General features: G+C 34.1%; 3 protein-coding genes across 3 annotated transcripts in view; 2 read left to right on the forward strand and 1 right to left on the reverse strand.

Annotated features, from left to right (window-relative positions):
• LOC138130112 (X-linked interleukin-1 receptor accessory protein-like 2) overlaps positions 1 to 14,914 on the forward strand; it is a 28,395-nt gene extending 13,481 nt beyond the window's left edge. Inside the window, exons 2-7 of the mRNA XM_069046486.1 lie at positions 3,890 to 4,071; positions 8,325 to 8,420; positions 8,855 to 8,960; positions 13,781 to 13,911; positions 13,970 to 14,272; positions 14,333 to 14,914. Coding sequence (XP_068902587.1) covers positions 3,890 to 4,071; positions 8,325 to 8,420; positions 8,855 to 8,960; positions 13,781 to 13,911; positions 13,970 to 14,272; positions 14,333 to 14,733 — 1,219 coding nt within the window. The 3' untranslated portion in view covers positions 14,734 to 14,914. The remainder of the gene's footprint in view (positions 1 to 3,889; positions 4,072 to 8,324; positions 8,421 to 8,854; positions 8,961 to 13,780; positions 13,912 to 13,969; positions 14,273 to 14,332) is intronic.
• Positions 14,915 to 15,036: 122 nt separating this feature from the next.
• Tgt (tRNA-guanine transglycosylase) lies at positions 15,037 to 16,595 on the forward strand. The gene is made up of 6 exons (XM_069046487.1): positions 15,037 to 15,178; positions 15,232 to 15,321; positions 15,375 to 15,667; positions 15,732 to 15,893; positions 15,946 to 16,114; positions 16,165 to 16,595. The coding sequence occupies exons 1-6, from the start codon at positions 15,047 to 15,049 to the stop codon at positions 16,507 to 16,509; spliced, it is 1,191 nt and encodes a 396-aa protein (XP_068902588.1). The 5' UTR covers positions 15,037 to 15,046; the 3' UTR covers positions 16,510 to 16,595.
• Positions 16,545 to 17,548, reverse strand: LOC138130115 (coiled-coil domain-containing protein 25). Its single transcript, XM_069046490.1, has 4 exons — positions 17,353 to 17,548; positions 17,209 to 17,300; positions 16,904 to 17,162; positions 16,545 to 16,852 (listed from the first exon to the last, which is right to left on the reverse strand). Exons 1-4 carry the CDS (start codon positions 17,423 to 17,425, stop codon positions 16,653 to 16,655), a joined length of 624 nt encoding a protein of 207 aa, XP_068902591.1. The 5' UTR covers positions 17,426 to 17,548; the 3' UTR covers positions 16,545 to 16,652.
• Between the last annotated feature and the right edge of the window lie 200 nt (positions 17,549 to 17,748).

Genomic DNA, 17,748 nt, shown 5'->3' on the forward strand with positions numbered 1-17,748 from the left:
TGTTTTAGCTTGTGGTCGTCGTTCTCGGAGTTTGCACAAAAAGATGTCGGTGAGGAGTCAAAGTGGACACCAGAGTGAAGAACTACTTTTTCTTGAATGGCAACCGTTTACCGAGTCAGCTCGGCTCGGGTATAATATTACATAATGATTTCGACGAACTGTATATTGTTTTCCCAATGTTTAAACTGTCGTAAAAGTACATTTTTATCGGATAAGTACCAACAGGAGCAAGTGCCAGAAGAGCAACAGCGTAACATCGTAAAAACAACGGATTTAATTAAGATTCTTGCGACTTTCGCACACAATTTGCATTTTAACAATCTGAATCTCGCAAAGAGATTGGCGGTTGGTGGAGTGCTGTTGTAATAAGATTATTTTTAAACATGGCAGGATTATCTGGCAATTAACCACTTCCGTCGCCACAATAGAAAAATACCGAAAGTGCATCAGCATTCGGCCTAATCTAAATTGCGCTTTCTGAGAAGACTCGACGACTCAATAAACAAAGAAACGGTTTAATTACATTGAAGCGCAAACTGTCGGTTGACAAGAATAATCATCCTAAAAAGAGAAAGGAGAAAAAACGTCGGTCTCCAACAATCAAACGATGAACCGTAAAACCACTATAATTTCCTAACAAGAATATTTACAAAAGTCAGACTTATTTGACGAGACATGCATAGCGACAACCTTTACGACCTCTTACTACACAAACTCAAACAATTAGGAAATGAAAAGCTAACAAGACTCTTATGAGATACATGTATAAAACGTTCCCACAGCCCTTAGATTGTCAAAGGCTTTTTCTTCGGTTTTCATCAATTGCGATATTCAAATAACACATTAAATTTAAAAATCTGGCGGATAACATCTACATCTAGTAAAGCAGTTTTCTGACACCATCTGTTAATTTTTAAAAGTAATAAAACTAGAGCTTCTTTTCATTCACTTCTGTTGGTCTAATACATTCGGAACTCTCTTGGCACATAAAGCCATGATTAACAGGAAGATTTAAATAGAATTATGAGAAAAGCGAAAACTGTTTTGCAAGGATGACTGCTACCGAAGAATTTTTGGAGAGTCTGTTGCATTACAATTTGGCAAATAAGCCGTTCTGCAGTTTTTAATTTGCAAAACTGACTTTCAGAGAAACGTGTTTAATCCCATATTTTTTCGTTAAAATACAGAAGATAGACGATCAAAAAGGTAAATGATTCTGTTTTATCGTTGTGACACGCACACTATTTGAGGTATAGTCAAGATATCTAGAAAGAATGGTATAGCAACTCGACGCCATTTTGCCGTTCAAAACCGGTGCCAGGTCGCCAGGTGTCGCCATAGTAGCGAGGGACTGTCAAACTGACAGCATTCTGACAACACCAAGCCAATTTTTTTAAAATTCTCCTTTACAGAACTTAGAAAAGCTCCAAGTGTGGAGTAAAGCCTGTGGAACTACATTAGGGTCAAAAGACTTTATCTGCATGCAACATTTTTGTGACCGATACATTAATGGTAGCATTTTAAAGTGAAATTTAATTCGAAGAACCTTAGCACCTAATGCCATTCCTACGCCCCATTTGGGTGCGGGTCCTTCCACAGAAAACATCCCGTTATTTTCGCATACCAGATCCCTGTAAGTCTCATCCCTTTGTGTGTCCTTCTAGGGACGTAGGTACCTATGCACTGACAAAATTTAAAAATACACTGGGGCTTTGGCAGAGTAAGCCCGCGCTGAGATATGACATTTGATGGTGGAACTTTGCGCGGACAAAATTATTGTTCAAAATCCAGCAACACAAAATTCATAGTCCTGTGGGATGTTCTGATTCTGAACATGAAAAACCATTGACGAAAGCAATAATCATGTAGTTTTTAATCACAAGAATGTGTTTTTCTTGCCAAAAAGAGGCAAAGCTTGCAAAACTTGTTTAACTTTACTCATTGTATCAATTTTTATTAAAAAATATCATTTTGTTTAACTTTCTTATCGTTCCACTTGACATTTGACAGTTCAGTGACAGTCCCCGAAATGTCACATCTGGCGTTCGTTTTTGGATCACGTAGTTGCATGGTTGCAGGTATAAGTTGACATACCATTCTTTCTAGATATCTTGGGTATAGTCCATTTTTTAATTATAGTCCGATGTATCAATTAAAAAGCAGAACAACTGTCATATTGCTATCTCTTTTCAACATAATGTAAACAAACTATTGAATTCTTGTACGTATTGTATTAAGCGTGTCCCACTATGCATCTCGCTTTAGCATGTGCGATTAGAGCAAGACGCGAATTGTACGTTTATTCCACTAGCGACGTCAAATTTTTAGGTTACGTTTTAACCACGTTATTTGGGATAATTTTGTTTAATTTTGCTTGAAATGTCCTCCGTATGATGCTAACGAAAAGCATGTGGACAGATCCTTTTACAGAATTTGTAAATTGCAAAAACAATATTGGAATTGCGCGGAAACTTGCAAGACTGGAAGTTAACAGGTAAGGGGGTAAACTAATTCATAGAGGTTGTTTTGTGTTCATGGCGTTGCCGAAACAAAATCTAGGAAGAAAGAAAAACAGTCTAAACGTGGTTGTTTAGTGCTGTTTTCAACAATTTTTAATATATCTGACCTATTAGTTGATATGTAAATAGTTATCAAAAGCATTCTGAAGGGAGCGGTTTTTTGAAAGATAAAATTAAAACGGAGGAATGAATTTGCAGAAATACCAAGAAAGCACGAAAGAACACAATATCTGTCTCATGTTGCCTAAATAAATTTTCAAATATTGGTAGAACCATGCACTGCTGTCAAATGTCGAAAACAGACGCAGGTCATGTCGACTTCTTGATTCGGACTAAGCTCATCGGACTATAATAAAAAAATGGACTATATTGTCACCTATGTTACCATTTAAAAAAAAGTCACAAAGAAAATACATACATACTTGGTGTGAACGCAATATTCGATGTTCGCAATGTACATGGTAATTGCCAATTCCAGAAATCGATAAAGAGATACACACCTTACAACACTATCTCATCAGATTAAACATACTGGGAAAGGTTTCGTTTTATTTATTTTGTCGTACATGAACTTCATAATTCTGGCTTTTTATCAAAAGTTCACGTTATATTAGAGTGGCGAACAAAATATTCGACACTGAAGTGTATTCACCCCTGTAGCCCTGCACAACTGCAGACGGTCTGGAGCCATCATTAAATATTACTTCCGTCTCTTCTATTCTGCACCTATATTTTACACAGATACACAAAAAACTCCAATTTGGAAAATTTGAACTAGCCGTAGAATGAGACATTTTTTTACTTTTTTATTATAACTGCGAGAAAAAAATTAAAAACATTTTCACTCACTCTTTTATTTCAATTGATGATTATTATCTCATGAGGGATGTGTCAAATTAGGGATTAGAAAAATGTAAATATGTATGTAAAAGATGTTTATTTTAAAGAGTTTTATTGGCGATTAAATGATTTTTTATCAAGTCTAAATGAAATTTGTATTGACGTTGGTGCTGAACAAAGTCTAATCATTAAAAATAAATCAGTACATAATATGTTTTTGATGATTTTGACACTTGTTTCCGGCGATTGTACGTAGATAAGTTTTTAATTTAAGTGGAATTTTCGGTAGAGAATTAATTTCTTTAATACAACTCGTGTTTTGATCAACAAGTTTAAAAATTCCATATCATTAAAATGCGGTAAATTCATTTTCCTGAGTATCTGAATTTACGTAGATACTGGTATTACACATACTTGCGAAAGGACCTTCTTGTCCTTTTAGCATTCACTGACGGTTGATTCAACAATGGCTTTCATTGTTGTACACCTGTTGTATTTATTTATTCATTAATTTTTCCGTTCCATTTCAGGTATAAAGACGGCAAACCATACCCATGGCCTTTAATGGTATCACAGTTAATCCTCTACCCCGAGAGTGCCAATCAAACGGTATATACGCAATCCGTTACGGAAGCCGACGCGGGAAATTACACTTGTTTGTTGAGGAACGATTCCGTGGTTCATTCTCATACAATACAACTAAAAGTCTTCGGTAAGTAAAAAAAAAAAGTCCCTAACAAATGGCTCATGGGTGTTGTACCACTTTTACCGGATGTGTGTAGGAAATGTGTGTGCACACAAGACACGCGAGGTTATTGTCTGGCGATTTTATTGCATGTTAAATAAACAGTCTTATCCGTAAATGTATGCTGTTGTAATAATGTAATATATACCATTCATTTTAGTTTGGGTGTAAAATAACGAATTACAATAATAAATATTGAATTTATTGTGTCGTTGCACCTGCGGTGCAAACTCATTTGAATTGGTGAAACACGAATTGATTACTGCGGCTCGCATAATTGCGTAGTGCCCAGATGAAATGACTGTTTCAAATGGGGAAATTAATAAAGGTATTTATCTAAAAATGTGATCCCGAATTCGCAGATAAATTAAGATTGTTTTCAGGAAATAGATTCAGTACAAATGTATTTGAATCAGCTTTTGGCCGAAAATAGATCTTTAAAACGTTATTTTTAGCCATGATAGATAGTCCAATAGACAACTGCAATTTGTATAAATCCGCGTTTTTACAAAGCACATTGCAATTATAAATGTAAAATAAAACAAAATCCACTAAGTGCGGCACCTTCTGAAACAATATTAATTCAATAATGTTAACGTATAATAAATTGAGTGATGAACTATTTTCAGGCGATTCATAATGGTTATAGCCTTTCGGTGCGTCAGTGGAAGCGCTTTAAAATTTGATCCTTTTATCGTTAATCTATTTTTGTTTTTATCCTTTCTGTTCATTAATTTAACGATGATGAAAACCTAAAGAAACATGACAACCACTGTGTGGTGTCCGCGTTTTAAATTACAACCATATTTCCCATGATATTATATGCAACGGCCGTGTAATTTTGCACGCCTGTCGATTTTGAATGTCTCATGTGTAAAGAGTTCTAGGAACGCTCAGCCAGTGTTTCGGATCCGTCACACTCGCAGCAAGAGCTTTGTTGTGATGCCTGCATTGATGTTCAGCTACATACATACATAAATATATACATACATACATTCATTCATTATGCATTTATTTTTGCTTAAAATTGACAATTACGGGCCTATAAATTGAATGCATTACCATTGTGAGCAGAAGCTTGAGTCTCACATACCGATACGCGATTCAAAGCGATGATGAGCAATCCAGAAGTATGTTTTGACCACTCATTGGAAGTATGCCAGAAATTCGAAAATCAAGGTTTTCTGATGAATCGCTAATTTCTGGAATTCTGTAGCGCTACGTGCTTTCGACGAAGTTAATAATGGTTTAAAGGTAACAGAATGGACAAAATCTAAAGATGAGTTCAATTAATATTGGTTCATTCAACTGGGTTGAATGGTGTTAGCGTTCTTGTTTATTTAATGGAGGGTCCGCTCTCCCAAAGCTACGCTTTTAAAGCTAATGAATTTTGAGGCCGTTTAAGCTGCGAAAGTAATAGGTTTGTACGTTCAGGCAGACATTTTGATAAGGCATTTTATTACCTTGAAAGCAAGATAAGCTAGAACTGAGTCGATCGAATATGCTTTTAAAATTATACAAATTGTCACCAATTAGTAAGTTATTGTTGGTGATTAAGAATGAAATGTCTTGTGTCTGTTTCAGATTGTGACTTATACAAAATTAATTGTACAGAAACAATTAGGTTCTTTGTGTAATAAAATACTTTCCATAAAATTTTTAATGTAGACCTTCTAATTATTTCCCAAAATTTTCATTCTCCATAATTTTCCGTACAAGCCGAATTTCTGTTGCGAGTTTGCAACGGAATTCTCCATATTCATTGCGAGTTTGCAGTGTACATACACAGATTTGAAGGGTAAACAGTGATCAGAGATCAAAGGGACTCCGTTCACAGTGCAGTTAATATTGTTGGAGAGACAAATTTACAATGAAGGATTCAATTTTGCGGGATAATGGTAAAGAACGTTGCCTTTTAGCAATGGCCATACCCCCGACATAATTTTAATCAATGTAATTCCTGGAATATGTCTCTCGTGTAACAGAACACACTGAAATTAGCTGGAAGTAATTAAAATCAACAAAGTACATAAAAAGCCGTGTGTTGTTATGAGTCCAATTGTTGCAAACACTTGACCTGGAACCAGAACTAATTATTTAAAGTGAACAACGACCATTCAAGTTGTCGTTGACCACATTCGCGCCACTGCAGTTTGGATTTTTTTTGAAAATTAACTTGAAAGTTTTTTTAAGCATTTAGGGTGTAGTATTTTTTCCTTACTTCATATTTTACTTTGCATGCGTTCCCCAACATGTGAAACGAGATAATTATAGTGACGGCGAAGCATCGACAGATATGATATGTATGGTGCGCGCCCAGTCCAGGTGGCCGCGCAGCGGGGGCGAAGCTTTCGCGGAATAAGCACGCGACTCCTTGTGGCAGGTGCCCACAAATTGCGTTCCATGTTCGGTGTTTTTGCAACAAATGCAACAGTTTCAACATGCAAATCGTATTACGAAGTGAGTTCATGTTGTGGGCAAAGTGACGACCACACAAACCGACCAAGCATGAATCGACCGATCCTTGGTTATTCTTTTTGATTTCGCTCGAGCGCTCGTTTGGGATTCGTCGAGCGAAACTCACCTCCGGGGGAGGCGAGTAATCGAATACCGTTTCAACGAAGTTCCGTGCAAAAAATTGGAACGGTTACTATTGATTTCGTTTTGTGGAGCGCTCGAGCTGTCAGCTGGGGTTTGATTAATTTGCATTAAAGCGTCGACGCGGAGGAACCATGACAACTTGCCTAGTATAAAAGGTTTCGGATGAAATTTTTGTTTGATGGAAATGAGCGAAGAATTGCTCAAACAATACAGGAATTTCGTAAATTTTACTGAAAAATGCTGATCTACGACGCTTGAAAGAAGGATTGGACATTTAAAAGTCTAAAGTCTCTTGGCATTTGACAACTTCACATAAAAGTATCGGGTGTTTATTTAAGTTTTTCCTCCAAGTTCCAAGTTGGCGTTGAAGAGTCGATTCTGAACGCACCACGAATTACGGGTCACTATTTAAATCTAACCTCACTCTTTGCGTTGTTTATGTGATTACTCTGCAGACTGACGAGTGGCGCGTTAACAATCGACTCCTCAACGCCAACTTTGAGGTGGAATTTAAATGGACACCCGATATAAACTAAAAATGTATGTATTTTTGAATAGCTGTTTGAAAATTCCCACAATTTATGTTGTTTGTGGCAGCATACACTGAGTGTTTGGCTTAGAATAAAAAAAAATAATATGTAATTTTGCCCTCGTAAGAAATTTCAAAAGAAAAAATCATACAAGAAAAATCTTGCTGATTACTGATTTATAATTTATATTTGCTAATTCGGCGGTTCTGAACATGTGCCTGCGGATGCCCAATGGAGTCAAGATCTTTACAGGATTCTGCGATGGCATGAAGGAATATTATGAGCTTTTACAGTTAAAATGAAAACGAAAGAATGAATTACTGAAAGGAAAAAAAGCAAACGAATTTATTTACTTCTCCTTTCTCTTCAAATTTGAAGACCCTTAATGAGGAACTATATATGTACATATAAATATTTGATGCACTTTAGGGTTTTTTTTTAATATTTTGAATGCCACATCTCGCTTTTACGCCCCTGGACTGCAGTCGCGGTAGTCCATAAGGTCAATAACTAATTTAAATTACTGAACACTCGCGCGAGGCCGCACAGGAATAATATGTCGAAAAGGGGGCCGCATTGTAAAAACGATTTCGTTTTCTGTAAGATTTATGTTACGTATTAGACATGTAGAGGTCTCATAATTGAAGCTCTTAAAAAGGGTACACGTAGTGGGCAGATTACCCTTAATTGAAAGACCACTTCAAAGCGATTGCCGCTACTGTACATATTAAAGATAAACAATCTCAATTTAAACATTTCATCACATGGAGTATTCTCAGAAATGTTGGAGTGAATTTGAATGAAAAATGACGAGATCCTGTAAGTATTCGATTCACGAAAATCTTAACCACACGAATAAAAATCAAATTGGATTCTGCAGCTCAAAAACATGTGGTAGATAAATTTGCAATTTCTTGGTAACATGGGTCATTAATCACAGAAGAAACGGCCCAATAGTTTGGTTTCGTAATTCTGAATCCATATACCACATGGTGAATAATAAAAGTATCACAATTTGCCAACACAATACATCGTATTGACTCATTGTAGGTATCGAAATCTATTCATGACGTTAATATTTTTTTACAGAAAAAATTCCTGACGACCCCAAAATTACATACGTATCACAAAATTCTCAAATACCCTTGGGACAAAATCTTCGACTGTTCTGCGAAGCCTTTGCTGGTAAGTAAGAGCCCACGCGGTTTTTTAGGTAATTTTATTAATCTATAATATCCGGGAATTACCGATACTTAATTACCATGAATACTGATACAGATACGTAATATAAAAGCCTGATTCCTCAATTTCAATTGAACCAGCTCCATGGAATTACCATTTTTCACGGTACACTTTTGTTAATTAGGTTGCTAACCAGAAATGTTGTTAACAAAACGTATTCACACTCAGTATCTCGGAAATGATGACAATAGAGTCCTTACAGATTAAAAATGATACTGAACTCGGATGATTAACGTGTATAACCAGGAAAAGGCTGCCACAAAGACCATACAAACAAAATTTTTACACTGGTTACTTTTCTAAGGAGTCTCATCCGATTTAATCTAAAATCCCTTTGTTACTATTGATGAGAGACGTTTGATTGAATTTTTTTACAGGACGAGTGGATCTACCAGATGCACACAATGAGGCTGTGTGGCGCAAGTCAGGGCATAATGGCACTGTAGATGATAAACCTCGAGTGAGGCAGGAAAAAATTTCCAGGTAATTTTATCCTTTTATGTTTTCAGAAGATGCATACTGTATGAAGAGTCCCGTTACTACGGTTCGCATATCCTGTTAATTACCGTAGGAAACTTAATTAACGTTTTATTCCTGGAACGTCGATTCCAAGCATAATTATTTTTATAAGTAATCGATTTTATATTGACACGTTGTATGATGTAACACGAAAAAAATCTCTAAAACATTTGATTGTGCAACCCTAATTTTGGAAGGTTACAGTTCTTCACTTCTAGTTTAGCCATTTTGTGTTCATTGTTTCAAAAAAAAAAATCACAATCGAAATGCCAATTAATTTCCTAAATTAAAAAAATTAATACATTTATGCAGGTAAATGTATACCTATATTTTATTTTCATCCTTTGCCCAGTCTTTACTAAAGTACAGAGTGCATAACGGGAATACTCATTATGCTGTAACATTCTTTATGCTGCCTAAAAACATACAAGATGACAAAGTTGAAGGTTTTTTTTTATTTAGCTAAATTTAAATCGCTGGTGGTATTCGGTAGAATATTTTATGGTAATTGTTGTGGAACTAAATGTGGCTATTATGACCGTATCATTTCAAAAAAAAAAAAAATAGCAAGATATATCTCTAGTGCTTTTTTACTTCCTTTAATAAATAATAAAAATTATTTTATAAATTATCACGAGCGCGGCACTTTTTATAGTCTGATGGTTATCGCAACTGTTGAGACGACCAGTCAAGTCGGTGCTTTTATGTTTATTAAACTAGAATTTCAACGGTTATCCGTTTAAGAAACCATCATTATATTTCATTTGTATATTTTAAACATAAATACATTAAAAACTGCTTTGCTTGAACACGTGGTTGAGTAAATGAACAAATCTTGGTATTCTCATTGCGTATTGATACACATGCCTGAATTGGGTTTTCCAATCAATCCGGTTTTTGTGGGTTGTCTAATCAAACGATTGTATAAGGACTAATATAGTTTTGACACGTAAAAATTTACGTCAGTTCGGTTGCTTACCTTTTGTCAAATCCTTCCTGACGCCGCTAAAATTACAAACGAGTTGAAATTATAATTTTATTTCGTATGCGGATTTATAGGTGATCGTAAAATGTTTAAATAATTCTGCCTGTTGTTGGGAAGTATGTTAATCATTTTCGTTATTTGAACGTTAGCACATTGCGGAAATAATTTCGACTTGCATGCGTTCTGTGTTTCTTCAAGCATATGTATTTAATCGCCGACCAACATGTATATGCATACATACCGATGTTATTAACAACTTCATAATTTTAAAATTGTAACGTGCCGCTTTTTTGTTATTTAACTTACATCGGGCGATATCTCATCACATGATCAAGCAATTTAAAATTGTTACTCTTTAATTTCTGATTAATTGTTTCTTTGAAAGCGTAATTGAAATGAAAAAGCTTCTTCACTACCGATAATTCTGCTTAGAAGAAAAATTATGTTTCCTGCAGTTTATGTTCTAAACACAAATAATGTAATTCTTCGCGCTTGTTTCTTTAGTATAATGTTAATATCATACAAAGAAAAAATCCAAATTATGATAATAAAATACCACCATGTGAATCACTATCATGTAAAAGCATACTCTAATAAGTGGTGTCTATTTAATCTATTAATGCAATTTTTTTATCGCGTAGGCAACACAGTAAGCTTATTGTATAGTCATTATCTTGGAATTTCTTTTCATACCGCCAGTAGTGATAATTAAAGACGTGAAGAAGCAATTACTGTCTATCATATTCACTCTTGTATATAAAAACATAGCAAAAAGACTTTTATACAGACGAGTGGGTAACATCCGAAGACACGTTAGATAAATCAGATCAGTATAAAACGATACTACTCGTAGGAGGAAACAACAGTTGTGAGGTGGTTCCAATTGATGTTATTGAATTTATAAAAATTGGTACCCTGATGATGCAGTTAGGTACGCAAGTACTTAATTACCATATTAAAAAGTTACTGTAGTTTAGAGAGGTTCCAATTTTTATGAAGGTAGCGGTAATTTTCGACTGGACCTTTTTTTTGCACAAAATTAAAAATCTGTAACTTTCGACTTGGGATTTGGCGTATCTGGAGACGACATTTAATAGTGATGAATCGTGTCGAGGAAAAGGCATTAAAATTGCGGCAGGTCCGCTAATTACGAGTTTATTATTTTGCAGGTGTCTATCAACGTGTAATTTATGTTCCATTAAAGTTGATAATACTGTTTGTGGCACGGCAGTTGATGCTGTCACCTACCTGCGGTAGGTACAGCGGATTGATTACACTGAAAGATATTTAATGTGGCTCGAATGAGGGCAAACGATGCAAGATCATTAATTATTCTAAAAATTGTAAAAAAAATATCCTTGATTCTGTATTTTATGTGATACAACTAATTAGTAGAACACAATAAAAGTGATGGCACCGTGTGAGGCGCGCGTTGCTCCTTTTCGGCTTAATGAGGATTTGTCAGAAACGGCCATAAAAACACTCGTTACGAGAGTATCCTCATTAGTCATTACTTCACATAGTCTAAATTGCCGGTACAAAAATGATTCGAGATTTTGTTGTCACGCGAGCATTGTGTTAATAACAGGATTTGAGTACCATGTCCAATACTAATTGTCGCAATTACTCTGGAAAGTCGATTTCGAAGAAAACAAAATGTCTTAAATGAGCCTATTAAATGCACCGTTAGGCGAACGGTGGTGACAGGACGAGTTATTTATTTTTGGTTTATAATAAACCAGTAGCCGATAAAATCGAAAGTTATAATAATATGGTTTTTTTAATTTGTGGTCCGGTTCGGTAGACGACCGACCTCGTAAACGTCGTCCATTTTACGACGCTGTAATTCAACTTCTCATAATTACTCTTGAAACCATAATATCAAACACAAAAGGATAAGATAGAGACAATGCGAGACATCATTGAGGGGAGAGGCAGAGTGACTTTCTCACGGAGACGTTTTACAACCGGTCTACCAGTGTTTTATTTCCTCTGTCGTGTTTTTGCCACCGACAAGCCGCCATTATTGGTCTCATACCGAGATCGTTACCAATTACAAGTGATTAGCCGGGTTTTTTCTTTGAGATCGGTACGGAAACACACAGGTGCTTTACCATTGTATCGAGACACAAAACAAAACCGACAAAAATTACCCGACTGAGACGACTTCGCATTGTACTTATTTAACTAAAAAAAATTATGTTGTGTGATTAAAATGGGCATTATTTTGCTCAAGGAGTAAAGCTACGGATGCCAGCATTATAATGTTTATTTGTTTGAACGAAGGCTTTGTTTCATTTTTGCTTCAATTTTGTTTTCAATTACTCGAGTGCTTCGTTTCATATTAAATTTCGAAAATAAAATATACTTACAACGTTTAATGGCTTTTAATGTATAAAATGGATGATAGTATCGTTTTTCGTCAACACGCCTTTGTGTAATTGTTTATACTAATGTTACTTTGTTGGCCACTTAAATGGTTATTTAAAAAACTATAAATTGTTTCTGTTATAATTGTTTTTTTTAACCAGCGTGTTACAGATTTTTATAAGCCACTTAAAAGAAGAATATCGTCGGCGACACAAGAAAACCTCGTAACTCCCGTACGCTAATTTTTACAGGATACAACTTTTGTCATTGATATGTTTATTATTAATAATCAGATGAAACTAACAACTATTAAACACGTTCATTTAAAAAAAAATAATGTAAGTATGTAATTGATGATAAAGTGATTTTCAAGTTTTTCGTACTAGAAAAAAAAAGAGCAAATGTGTAACAATGTCATGTTTGGATTTTTTGGGAGTTACGATGTTTTCTTGTGTCGCCGACGATATACCTACATACGTATTTAGGTTTTGAAATGCTCTTTTGAGATTCAAAAAACTACACCGGTTATATCATGATTAGCTAACTGTTTTTTCCATTTATGTATTTAATTTTTCAAGGCGCTTTCACATCTGCAATCAAAGTGATTTACATACATATATTGAAAATGTTATTGTCGTTTATTAATTAATTCCAAATATACAACTTTTTCTAGAATTTTTTCAACCTCTGGTAAATTATTTATAGATCTAAAATCCACAGCACAATTTGAATTTGGCAGTTTCAAATTAATATGATAAATATCAATACTACTTCATCGGTACAAATTTTCTTTTTCTTTCAAGGCTCCTGTGGGATCCGTTTACAAATAGATTGCACAATTCGGAGGTTAAATTTTTTACTACATCTTACAGTTCCTTTTATGAAATACATTTCAAATTGATGAATTGATTATGTAATAGAAGCGCACTGATCATAAAACTGTCTTTATTATTATTTGGCAAATCTAACATTACATTTTGTACTTTTTTATGCAATAGTCATTAAAGTTTTTTTGCAACACGTATATAAACCATTCACGATTATTTCAAATTCGGACTATCTATGAAAATCTGACATTTTAGTTGGCAGTATTGTGATTTGTCTTAATAAATCTATTTTAGGTTATAATTCAACCGAACACTGCTCCCAAGTTGTTACATTTTTTAAATAATTGAACGCATTAGGAACAATAATCGTAAAATTGTAATTGAAATGAAACATACATATTTGTAGGGCAGTTCTGGGTAAATTCTTATTAACTAAATTAATGACGGAATTGACAACAATGCGAATATTTAAAAACGAAACGTCATATGACAGGACCTGACGCCAATCTAACAAAAAAATATCGCGGCCTCCTGCGTGTTTAAAATAATCGTGAACGGCATATACGTAGGTACTAAAGTTTTTAAACAAACTTTTGTTTCAGGGAGGATGGTCAGACTTTCGGCACATACTTAATAATCGACAACGTCAAAAAAGAAGATTTTGGGGAATACATTTGTAAAATAAGTAAACCGGGAAAAAGCATAGAGCAACGAGTTTACGTCGAAGAAAAAAGTAAAGAAACGTTCATAACAACATACAAACAATAGCATTTATTTTTTTTTTTTTACAGTTGAAGTAGAATATTTAAATCCCAACCCAATTCCCATAACAAAAATCTTGTTGTGTTCGTCAGCGATTTTGTTCTTATGTTTGACGGCCGTAGTTTTGAATCTACGATACGGCTTACCTTTGAGAGTTCGTTTCAAAGACACCTTTGGCAATGTGGAAGAAAACGACGGCAAATCAAACGATGTTCTTGTTTTATACTCTCCAAAGGACAGTGAAATAGCTCTAGGAGTGCTTATACCAACTCTAGAGACGAAATATGGTTATAAATGTATTTCGCGAGAATTACCATTAAATCTCAGTTACTGTGAGTTAAATAACTACATGTTTTCAAACCATCATTTATTAATTTAATCTTTAATTGTAGGGTTTGGAGAATTACAAAATGAAGCTTTGAGAAGTCGTAGGATCATAGCGTTATTATCCCCAGCAGTTTTAAATGACTGGACTACTGCAGGAATATATCAAGCAATTAAGCAATTGCAAGCTTTAGGACCTAGATTAACTTGTGTAACTTTAAAAGAACTGCCAAATTGCAAAAATGAAGTGAAGAATTCACAAGGAGAAACTTTGAATTCTGTAGTGCAAATGATAAGTGTTGTTCATTGGGAAAGATCAAAAGACGAAAAGTTTTGGTTGGCTTTACGTCTGCGACTGCCTCCAAAACGACGTAATGAACGACTCGTAGAAAGTAGGAATCAAATACAGGGTACTAATTCTTCAAGACTGACCAGCGACTCTGAGGAGAGTTTCGAAAATTTTGTGTAAATAATTTATTGAAATGTAATTTAAAATTGTGTTGAATTTATTTTATTTTTAGTACTGTATTTTTCCCAATAATTATTCTATAATATGAATGTATGCTTAAAGTATTATTGTGATTTTTTTTAAATGCGTTGTTTTATTTTGTATTTTTTTATGTAAAATAAACGTTCCAAGTGTAAAAACGGTTTATTGTTTGTATCGTCGAAAGATGGCGGTATTGACTTGACAGTGATGTCAAATTTTTAAAGTCAATATAACCTCACAAGTAATCAGTGTAAACACGAGTTTGTTTCATTTATCCTAACTGAAAAAAAATATGGCAACAACAAAAAGTCCATTAATCTTTACTATCTTGGCAGAATGTCACACTTCTAAAGCTCGGACAAGTCGCATGATATTGCAGCATGGCGTTGTTGATACGCCAGTTTTCATGCCTGTTGGCACCCAGGTAAATGAACGTAAAAAAAAACATTTGTCTCTTGCAACAAATTATTATTATAGGGAACTCTTAAAGGAATGTTGCCAGAACAACTTGAAAAACTTGGATTGCAAATTATGTTGGCCAACACATATCACTTAGGAACTAAACCAGTAAGAGATTTTAAAAAATGATCAAGCCTGTTTTTAAAATTTTGAGTATGTAGGGAGTTGAAATTTTGGAAAAAGCAGGAGGGCTGCATAAATTCATGAATTGGAATGGTTGTCTTTTGACAGATTCAGGTGGTTTCCAGATGGTTTCTTTATTAAAATTAGCTGAAATTACAGAAGAAGGTGTGCTTTTTCAGTCCTTAAATGACCAGAAAGCAGAAGTTATGTTAACACCAGAACATTCAATTGAAATTCAGAATGTAATTGGAGCTGATATAATTATGCAGTTAGATGATGTTGTTAAGACTACCAACCCTGATAAAATAAGAATTGAAGAATCTGTACACAGGTTAGTTTTAGTAAATAATACCATTCTGTTAAATTACAATTACAATGAGCATAGTTAATTATAGGACAACTAGGTGGCTTGATAGGTGTTTAAAAGCTCACAAAAAACCAGATTCACAGAATGTATTTCCAATTGTTCAAGGTACTCTTTATGATGATTTACGTGAACAGAGTGCAAAAGACCACATTCAGAGAGATGTAAGAGGTTTTGCAATTGGTGGTCTTAGGTATGTGAATTTTGTGTATACCATTTACACAAAATTTAAATTTTAATTGTAGTGGAGGGGAAAGTAAGGATGATTTCTGGAGGATGGTTCATTTATCAACTGATATTTTACCCAAGGACAAACCTAGATATTTGATGGGTGTTGGATTTGCAGAAGATCTTGTTGTTTGTAGTGCTTTGGGAGTTGATATGTTTGATTGTGTATTTCCTACAAGAACAGCGGTAACATTTTTAATTCACTGTATTATTTTTACTTATAATGGCAGTTTCAGAGATTTGGATGTGCTTTAACAAGAACAGGTCAATTAAATTTGAAAAAAGAACAATTTAAAAAAGATTTTAGACCAATAGATGATAACTGCCCATGTAACACCTGTAGAGATTATACAAGAGCATATTTAAGTGGAATTGTAACATTATTACCAGTGGCTTGTCATTTGCTTACAGAACATAATGTAGTTTTTCAAATGTGTTTGATGAAGGATATTAGAGAAAGTATTAAGACAAATATGTTTCCAGATTTTGTGAAAAAATTTATGGTGGAAGCATATCCAGATAAAAATTATCCTAGCTGGATTAGGGACTCTCTAAGCGCTGTAAATATTAAACTACTTTAATTTTATCTATTGTTCATTTAGTAACTATACCCAGAAACTTTTTACATCTTTTATTACTGATTTGAAATAAAAAAAGAAAATATTCATTATGTACATTATTAATGGAGTGTACTGGTATTTAACTTTTATCTCACACATTATAATTACATAAATTCATCTGAATCATTACCATCATCATATTTGGACATATTTTCTGAACTCATTAAAGAATTATAACTTCTTAACTCAGATTCCTCTTTTTTTCTTTTTTCTTCTTCTTTTTCTCGTTCTTTTTGTTCTCTTAGAACTTTCTTTTTATCCTCTCTTTCTAATCTATCTCTTTTCTCCCTCTCAGCTCGAAAATCTAAATTTTCAGAACTTATTACATAATATAATTGTAATATAATTATATTACCTGGATGTTCCTCCTTTTTTGTTTTATTCAACCTGTTGACAACCTCATTAATTCGTTTTGTGACTTTAATTTTTCTTACTTCTTTTTCTTTATGGAATCCAACTTGGCCTACTTCCATTGCAGGTGTTTTTTTTAAATTTGCCCACATGGTGTAAACTACCTCAATATCATTCATTTTATTTCCCATTATGCTATTGGCTTTGACTAATTGAGCTGCATCTTCCAAAACAGATGAAGGAATGTCATCTATTGTTTGACCCTAAAATTAAAATTTTAAATCATGTCTTATTCTTTGAACAATTCACCTGCCGCAGCCTCAAGTAAACGTGAGCGGAAGACATCTTATCAACGTGAAACCATACATCCTCTGGCCAACCCCATTTTATTAAATCTTCATCTTCAAATTATTAGTTTATTAATATTTTGTGAATGGTAATATATAAACTTACTTTCATATTTATCAATACCCATAAAAAGGAGTGATGGCGGAGAAACTACATTACTTTCAAAGTAAAATACCATTTTGGTTTATTTAAACTTAATTCATTGACTTGTTTTATTATAAATTCGACGCATAACCTCACTATTTCTCGTTTCTTTTATAGTTTGACCTTCGTGTGGATGTGCATTGGATGTTGGACGTTGGATGTGTTTCAAATATTGCCATCAATGCCACCTGTTGTCACAAATGTGCATAGTTTACTTTTTTAAATCTGCATAAGTGAAATGAAAGGGAGTTAGGTACTGCAAAATTAAAATTCTTTTGTTTTTAGCACCTTTTTCTTGTTGGTGACAAAATCAAATTTTGAAATATGTGTCATTCAATTTGGTGGCACTTATTTTCA

Source organism: Tenebrio molitor, chromosome 5, assembly GCF_963966145.1.
Source record: "Tenebrio molitor chromosome 5, icTenMoli1.1, whole genome shotgun sequence".
Classification (NCBI taxonomy): Eukaryota; Metazoa; Arthropoda; class Insecta; order Coleoptera; family Tenebrionidae; genus Tenebrio; species Tenebrio molitor.